This window comes from Cibotium barometz, chromosome 8, assembly GCF_041138505.1.
Source record: "Cibotium barometz isolate CiBa-2024 chromosome 8, ASM4113850v1, whole genome shotgun sequence".
Lineage (NCBI taxonomy): Eukaryota > Viridiplantae > Streptophyta > Polypodiopsida > Cyatheales > Cibotiaceae > Cibotium > Cibotium barometz.
In genome coordinates this window covers 33,838,521-33,847,839 of record NC_141053.1, presented here as the reverse complement: position 1 = coordinate 33,847,839, position 9,319 = coordinate 33,838,521, and the positions used below count along the sequence as shown (strand labels likewise).

Genomic DNA, 9,319 nt, shown 5'->3' with positions numbered 1-9,319 from the left:
GCAAAGAGGTGTTAATGTTGCCATTGGTTGTATGTATGCAAATTGAGGTCACCGGTTGTGACATTTGGGTGCAGTATAGTACCGCTCTGCAAAGAATACAACAGTTTATGTAGGTCAAACAAAAGTGCTATTTTTGGTAAATTTGTGTTGCAGACAAGATGTCGAATGATGGAATAAACCAGTTTGTGTAGGTCAAAAAAGAGTGCTATTTTTGGTAAATTTGTGTTGCAGACAAGATGTCGAATGATGGAATAAACCAGATTGTTGCAGAGAATATTGACAAAAACAACTTCCATGCTTGGAGGTTTAAATTGACAAATTTCCTAATGGGAAAAGGTTACTAGGACTACATTGAAGGTTACTAGGACTACATTGAAGGTGAACATGAGGAGACACCAAAGACACCAAAGATTAATCCAACTGCTGCAGATGTAAAAGGTTACTAGGACTACATTGAAGGAGACACCAGAGATACCAGAGATTAATCCAACTGCTGCTGTGCAGATGTAAAAAAATTCAAGGATTAGAATCAAAGAGTAAGGAAAGTCATGTATTGGCTTTCTATCAGCATACAGGACACTATGATTGGACATATACAAGATGCCAAGTCACCTAAGGAGGCATGGGATACCTTGGTGAAGATGTATGAAACCAACACCAAGGCACGAAAGATTCAGTTGAAGAATGAGCTTCATACTGTGGAGAAGAAAAATATGTCTATGAATGATTATGTCTTGAAGATCAAGGACATTGTGGAATCCCTTGCATCAATTGGTGTTTCTCTTAATGATGATGATAAGGTGGAAGTGTGTCTACGTGGTCTCAAGCCACAATACAAGGCGTTGAAGACATCTATTCAAACTCGGGGGAGAACATTCCCAACTTCACAGATTTGGTGTCAATGTTGATCATTGAAGAGAAGAATTTGGGTGAAGATCAACTTCACGGATTTGGTATCAAATGAGGATAATGAGAGGTTGTTTGTTATGCAACATGTAGTTAATGTTGTGTCTGGAAATGATGTAGTAGCATATAAGGATGATGTATGGTATGTTGATTCAGGTGCTTCGAACCACATGACAAGTCATGGTGAGTGGTTCAAGGAAATAAAGAGTTGAAAGACCAAGTTTTGTTGAAACATGGGATAACATTGCTCATCTAATTGCCCATGTTGGAGATGTGCCATTGTCCATGCAGGATGGAAGGTGAAGTACCTTGCAAATGTACTTCATGTTTCGAACATTACAAAGAATCTGGTTTCAGTTCGCCAGATGATTGAGCAGGGTTTGTAGGTCATGTTTAACCCTGATGGTTGTTATGTGGAAGACTTTAAAGATAAGTGCATGTTGGTTGCAAAAGGCAATAGAGTGGGCAGAATGTTTACATTAAATGTAAATATGCCTGAAGTGAGTGCTACAATTTTTACAAATGGTTCAAGAGTTGTTGCAGATATAGATATTGGCATAAGAGAATTGGGCATGTGAATGTGCAAAGAATGAAGTCTATGCAGACTAAAGAAATTGTGACAGGGCTGCCTAAGTTTAAGGTTGAAGGTATGCAAAAAGTATGTGAAGCATATCAATTTGGAAAGCAAACAAAGCATGTATTTCCACATGACAGAAATGTGAGCAGGAATGTACTAAATGTTGTGCATTCAGATGTATGGGGTCCTATGAAGACTATGTCTATGGGGGGCTGTAGGTACTACGTAACATTCATTGATGACCACATGAGGAAAGTGTGGGTGTATTTCATGAAGGAGAAGAGTGAAGTGTTCACTCATTTTCAGAATTTCAGAGTGATGGCTAAAAAATAGACAGGAAAGCATGTGAAGTGCCTGAGGTCAGATGGAGGGGGAGAATACTTCTCCAATGAGTCCTCTGAATTCATGTGAAGTGCCTGAGGCCAGATGGAGGGGGAGAATACTTCTCCAATGAGTCCTCTGAATTCTTGTGAAAGAATGGCATTTAGAGACAATTTACATGTAGATACACTCCATAGCAAAATGGATTTACTGAGCCAAAAAACAGGCACATTGTAGAGAGCACGAGCATTGATAGCAGAGAAAAATATACAGCATAGCTATTGGGTTGAGGCTGTGTCGACAGTCGTTTATATCATGAACAAGACTCCTACTACTACAGCCATACATGATGTAACGCCAGAGGAGAAGTTTACTGGCAAGAAACCTGATTCGTCTCACTTAAAAGTTTTTTGATGTATTGCATATGTGCATGTGCCAAATGAGTTGCGTACTAATCTGGATCCAAAGGCAAAAAAATGTGTGTTTATTGGGTATTCCCTTGAGCAAAAGGAATATAGATGCTATAATCCTGCAACACGTGAATTGAGAGTAAGCAAGGATATTGTATTTTATGAGATGAGTATCTGGTATGCTACTGAAAAAGATGTTGTTATTAGGATTGATGTAAGTGGAATCATGATTACACAGAATGCAAGTTAGTAATCACAGTCATTGAGTGGACCATGAGAGTCCTCAAATCTAGTGGTTCTATTGATAGACCATGGAGTGGTAGGCTATGTCATAATACCAGTCCTGGAAATGTAGTTGGTACATCACATAAAGGCAAAGAGAAAGTGGTTGGGCCCCTTGGTATGCCTAATATTTTTGCAGGGCATTCTCTTGTTTTGATGGAGAGTCTAGTGGCTCGAAGATGAGTCTTGATGAGGAGCTTGGGATTCAACAATGAGGACACTTGGTGTGAAGAAGGCTATGGAAGCCATGAATGCAAAGTTACGAAGATCTGAAAGAGTCAAAAACCCTGTGCTACAGAGGTTGACTTATGATAGTTATGTGGCACATCACTATGCTTATATGGCAAAAGTTGTGCAGGTTGTAGAACCCACATGTTTTGAGATAAGGCTATTGGAAATGTGTGTTGGGAAAAAGCTATGGATGAGAAGATGAATGCATTGTATGGAAATGAGACTTGGGATTTGGTGCCATTGCCTGAAGGCAAGAAAGCTATTGATTGTAAGTGGGTGTATAAGGTGAAACATAACAGTGATGGTAGCATAAACAGGTACAAGGCTAGATTGGTAGCCAAAGGATATGCACAGACACATGGGATTGATTATGAGGAGACATTTGCCCCGGTTACAAAGATGGCAACTATGAGAGCTGTGATTGCAGTGGCTATAGCTAAAGGCTAGTTTTTACATCAAATGGATGTAAAAAATGTGTTCTTGCATGGTGACTTGCAAGAAGAAGTGTATATGGATCAGCCACCTGGTTTTGAGGATCAGGTCACCCGGAGTATGTGTGTAAGCTTCGTAAGGCTTTGTATGGGCTGAAGCAAGCTCCACGAGCATGGCATGACAAGATTGATGAGTATATTGTCACTATTGGTTTTCATAAGGCAAATACAGATCACTCTTTGTATGTGCGCAAGAGTGATAAGAGTATTGTGATCATCACAATCTATGTAGATGATCTTATGGTTGTTGGGAGTGACAACTTGGATGAGATTGAGCATGTGAAAAGTCTTCTCAAAAGGAAGTTTGAGATGAAGGATTTAGGAGATCTGCACTACTTTATGGGAATTGAGGTCATTCGTACACCTGATGGTATTTGGCTGTCACACAAAGACAGTACTTAGTATTGAATATGTTATCCAAGTATGGGATGGTTGATTGTAAATCAATCTCGGTGCCATTAGATCAAAATGGCAAGCTTAATGCAAATGCAGGTTATGTGTTAGAGGATCCCACTATGTACAGGAAGATTGTGGGGAGTTTGATCTATGTCACGATCGGCAAGCCAGATTTTGAGCTGCACTGTTGACTTAGAGAGCTAGTTTATGCAAGTTCCGCACAAACCACATCTTGACGGTGTGCGACGCACACTTCGGTATTGCAATGACATCAGGAGATATGACCTCCTGCGGTCCCAAAAAATGGTGATAAAATTCCATACACACATCTAGAACACAAGCAGGATCAGTAATCAATACTCCTTGCCTATCTTGCACCTGACAATATTCTCACGTGCGTGCTTTTGTTCTAAACAAGCAAAGAACGTATGTGATTGACAATTAGAATCCATTAGGTCATCCATTCGAGCCATAAGCTTATATCGCATATATTAATTCTCATGCAATGCCACAACCGGATGGGACAACCAATCAATAGCTATCTCAATGTCAGGGCAAGAACCATCCTCTTGAACCACCTGGCGGGCAAAATATGATGCATTATGAATCCCATACTAACGAGGAAGCTTTTGAATATTGAACATACAACACTCCCAAGCTCACATCCCAACAGAGATTACATGGCCTCGAAAGTTTTGTAACACCTGCAACATAAACTGATGAAAACAATATGCTCCAAGAAAGTTTGGTTAACCTTAAGAGAAGCCTTTCCCAATAATGGCCTATAAGCATCCATAGAATGGCTATGCATCTCCAATACCAAAGAGAAATAATCTGATAAAATATGATTATATTCCACATGCATGGACAATATCTCTGGCAGAAACAAATCATGTTAGCAAATATACATTTGGTCCAGACGAGCTTCTATACCCATGTTCTATTAAGAGGCATATGTAAATCCTCTCTCATGCGGATGTAGCCATGACTTGTTTCAAAACTTGATTGGCAAACACATTCCAGCTAAGCCTCTCTGGCCCATCCATAATAGAGTGGGATGTAGAAGCATGCTCCGACAATTCACATACATTAAAATCGCCCAACACAAAGCCAAGCTTAGCGTTGCACAAACACAATAAATCATCCCATAACTGACGACGACGTGCAACACCATTAGGCGCATACAACCCCACAAGCCATAATTTTTCATCCATAAACTCCACTTCCACAACAATGAATCGTCGCCCTCGGACATCCTGCATCATCAATGGTGGCTTAAACTGAGATTTCACTACAATCATGATCCCTAATTGTGTAGTGTGATGCCCACTATAAAACACATGAAATTCCTTGTAATCATATACTTGTCCAACCATAGAATGTTGTTTATGCTCCACAGCACAAAACATTTTCCATTGATCTTGAAACACAATACGCCACATGGGATAATTCTTGGACGGTGAACACACACCTTTTACATTCCAAAGAGCAATCTTCATAATCTATCAAAACAGAAAGCCAATCAATGAGAGGTACCACCAGCCTCTCTTTCCTTAAAATATTGCACAAGATCCTCAATGTCTTCTCTCTCCATCTATTCCCATACTCTTTGTAGCAAAACATCCACCCGTTCCTTCTCACCTAAAGTATAAGCATATCACTAGGTGATATATCATGTGTCCACTTGACATCTTCATACTTTTTGTTCCAAGCTAAGACCATAGCCCCTTTGTTATCAAATTGAAGAGAAAAATTTACTTGATTTTCTTTCAAGATCTTAGATTATACCGAGAGTGTGATACCCTACCTTGGTTATCTTTCTCTCGAGTCCATCTTGTGGCACCAGGACAAAACGATGAAGAGACACCATGACCAACACCCACATTTTGATTACCACTAGAAGTAGCTGTCTAGCGAGCGCCTCTCTTCACCACCACAAGCCAAGGTCTATCTTCTGTATCTACCAAAACTTGTTTACCTTTATCCACCACTTGCTCACTTTGTTTTGCTACTTGTTTGTTCTCTATATTCAAACCAGATGACAATATGTATCCTTGTGAGTCGCACCCTAGGACACATTCGGTTGTGGCTGAGCATTCACCTCCTCTGGAAACTCTGAAATGAAGTGACCCATCTTCCCACAACGGAATCAATGGTTTGCAAATGATCTCCACTTTAATTCAAAATACAAAGGATCAAATCCATCCACACATAACCTCAATTGTCGAGATCGGGGCTTCCCAATATCCCACAACATGCAAACCCTATTTTTATTCTTGGACAACATTCTTGAGCTCCACCAACACCTCCCCAATAGTATGCATAGCCAACGGTAACAATTCCCACATAGTTGATGGAAAGTCTACAACCTCCACCCAAATAGGACATGCCTGGCACAACATATCTCTATACTCTACCATAGAGTACCAGAGTACAACAAGCACCAATTGTCCTTCTAGAAATAACCAGATCTCGAACTTCTTTGGATGAGAATAGCACCTCATAGAATCCTCTACGACCGTCAAAATCTTCTCCACAAAATTACCTAATCTCTCTCTCTCTCTCATCTTGGACCCCATTCACGCCCCATAATGTCAAGTGAGGGTGCACAAAAGTAAATTCTAACTGTTCCATGTGTGGACGGACCATTGATAGATAATGGTCCAATGTAGCATTTAACCTATTGGCACTGTGCCAAGTCTAATCCAAGCCATCTCTAAACCATCTGACCTCCTAGGGCACCTTCGCACGTGAATACGAGTATGTCGAGCACCCGAGTTACTCAACCATGGCTACTCCTCATAATGGAGACTTTACAAACATGAGCTATCTGGTGGTGCCTAGGCAATACAATATGAGGGTGGAGCATTGATATACAACATGCTCTCTCTCTCTCTCTCAAACAAAACTACAAGCAAGAATCCTAGCAATAACTGTAATTAGAACTTCCAAAATATAATATCATTAGTCAAAATGCCTCATTTGAAAATTCAGACATAGTTAGATGAAACAACCAGCCGCTCCAAGGCAGGGAAAAACTATCAGCCTAAGCTTTGATCTTAACACTAAATACAACCAGCCCCTTGAGGTGGGAAAAAAACAAGTTTGTTATTTAAAATTGTTAATTTACTGTAAGGAACAAGGTCATTGCTTATGTGTGTTCAGTGTTCAGCAAGAAGGCACCACAAATCCAGCATCAGGAACCACAGAAAATATGTGTCCATCACATGCAGAGGAAAGCATCTGTCTGTAAACCTCATCAGAACGTTTTGCAAACCTTCCCTTTACCCTCGGCCTCGCCTCTGCATAAGCTTTTCTTGAAGCATAGCGAATTGTCTTCTCAAATTTCCGGTTCTTCCTCTTTTCTTTGTACCTCAAAACTCGGGCTTCCCGTGCCATGGGCTCAGCTCCATCTGCAAGCTGCACACAAGGTAAAACCTTGATAGAGGACAGATTGTTGCCTGCAGTATCAGGAACAATGCCCATGCCGATGCCCATCGAAGATGAAAGCTGCCACAAGAGATATGCATTCAGTAAGAAAAAGTAGCAACCAAAGCATACATCTGCATTATTTGTGAAAAAACATGCTGATATGCTAAAGTACCCCATCAACAATAATCTCGCCAGCAGGCTGTACACAACTCCCATACTTGTTAGACAGCGAGATGAAATGCAGAGGGGCATGCATGCAAGCTCTAAACAGACACTCCATGTGTTGAAAAGCTTACTGCCATGCTGACATGTGCACAATAAGGCACCATGTAGCCAGCTGACATGGTGCATAACAGGCTTTGGACGACCCTTCTGACCTGGATTATATCAACATAGAATTCCAGCTATTTTGCAGAGAAATGTCCTTAGACTTTGAGAATCTCTCTAACCATAAATCTATGATTAGCTATAGCACAGGATATATGCTTTAGCATTCTTACCAATGTCAATGGGCTACATCTTGGAACTTCTTCAAAACCTGAAAGTTGATTTTCTCAACAACAGAGATTTCTATTTATTTAGAAAAAAGTGGTCAATCTCTCATTAGCTATCATGGGATATGTGCTGTGATATTTTACCTATCTCCATGAGCTACATTAAGAGCTTCATGTATCGAGACACTGTATATGCACCTTGCACAAATGAGAAGAGCAATGAAAAGTTTAGCTTGTGGTCGGCTCATGCAAGGCAAAGATTTCATGATCCTGGTTGAAGTCTTGTAGACAACTCTCGTGGTTGTTGCCATATTTTTGCTGGCATGCTAGATCTAACATATTCTCAAAATAGAGGTAAATGAGCATTACAACTTACAACATGGCTGTGAAAAGTAATTGTCGGCGTGTATCGAGCCTTGTATGATTCCATGGAGCAAGATCCATTAGATGGAGCAGGTGAAGCATGATCTACAACATGTACTACAGGCACAAGGCTGTCTTCCACATGTGCATGCTCCATGTCCAGGTAGGATTCACCGGGCATGAAGTTACCCATGTGACGCATACTCTTCTCTTTGGCCTCTCTGATGCCCTTGTAGATTTCAGCAGATACGCTAAAGTCGTCATCAATGGAACTGTCAGCAGGGAGCTTGGGCTCATTATGTACAAGCCAGGATGCACAGATTCCATCATCTTCATCTTCATCCTTATCTTCATGATGTATGATTACAGTTCCTTGGCTATGTGAGGGCTGGGCAACATTGCTGGGGGTGAGTTTTGCCACGCTGATAGGTTGGAAAAGAGGTACAATTGGAAGTCTTTCGTGTCGTTGAGCGAGCAGGTTTGCAGAATGGACATCCATGTCACATGAGACACATAAAGCCGCAGCATCAGCTTTACAAGTGAAGGCGGCAGGGGCATGCTCACAGACCTCGCACAGCCATACCCTTTCATGGCGGTAGGCTAGCTTGTTGGCATGGTGGACCTTAACATCACATGCCCCACATAGATATGCAGCATCTGCTCTGCAAAAAAGCATGGCATCCACCAACTGACAGACATCGCAAACCCTAGGCATCCTTCACACAGTTTTAAAAAAACTCTTCACCCTCAAAAGCAAGAAATGTACCCTCTAGGTCTAGGCTCTCACTTCTCCCATTGCCTGCAAAATATGTCCAGAAATGCGCATCTTTTAAGCTCGAGATTACAAGAAAGACTCCTCCATACCTGCAGATCGAGCCCTAAATTCAAGAACAACCCGTTCTCTGGACACTTATTTCAAGAAGAGACGCAGAACTCTGCAGAAAACGCTGCAGATCAAGCCCTCATTTCGAGACTTGTTCTATTCAAGAAGCAGAAGCTTTAAAAGAATGCTGCTGATCAAAGCGAAAACCCTTTTCTGAGAGCTCTCCCAAGAAGAAAGTCCCCCGCGAATGGGACCTCGCATGAACAGATCTCGGGCGATCTGCTAGGCAGAGCTGAATCTGATGCAATGTAGCGTTCACAAACGTGCTGAAATGCTAAGGCGGGGACAACTGCAAACACGACAAGGGGCACACAAAGCAAGGTCAGACAGATACAGAGATTATATAAGTTGTTTTCTAAAATGTTCCCCCAAGCTCAATTCTTTTTTCTTTTTAATATATATATATATATATATATATATATATATGCTAAGAGAGTGTCATCAAACTACTGGTCACAGCTTGTATATTTCTTACCCATCTTTTTTCTTTTTAATATATATATATATATATATATATGCTAAGAGAGTGTCAT

At 40.9% G+C, this 9,319-nt stretch overlaps 1 protein-coding gene across 2 annotated transcripts; it reads right to left on the bottom strand.

Annotated features, from left to right (window-relative positions):
- Nucleotides 1-6,540: 6,540 nt before the first annotated feature.
- On the bottom strand, nucleotides 6,541-9,158 carry LOC147636173 (zinc finger protein CONSTANS-LIKE 3-like). 2 transcript variants are annotated; one of them, XM_086801613.1, is made up of 3 exons: nucleotides 8,670-9,096; nucleotides 7,917-8,565; nucleotides 6,541-7,124 (listed from the first exon to the last, which is right to left on the bottom strand). In XM_086801613.1, exons 2-3 carry the CDS (start codon nucleotides 8,400-8,402, stop codon nucleotides 6,783-6,785), a joined length of 828 nt encoding a protein of 275 aa, XP_086657739.1. In that variant the 5' UTR covers nucleotides 8,403-8,565; nucleotides 8,670-9,096; the 3' UTR covers nucleotides 6,541-6,782. The 2 variants fall into 2 exon arrangements, with proteins under 2 accessions (XP_086657739.1, XP_086657738.1); XM_086801612.1 differs by having other exon boundaries at nucleotides 7,917-9,158.
- Between the last annotated feature and the right edge of the window lie 161 nt (nucleotides 9,159-9,319).

Bases quoted from the DNA above. Each gene is read 5' to 3' on its own strand.
- LOC147636173 (XM_086801612.1), bottom strand. From the start codon at position 8,618: ATGCCTAGGGTTTGCGATGTCTGTCAGTTGGTGGATGCCATGCTTTTT. The intron at 7,125-7,916 runs GTAAGTTGTAAT...CTCTTGTGGCAG, and splicing joins TTACTTTTCACAGCCATGTT to CTTTCATCTTCGATGGGCAT.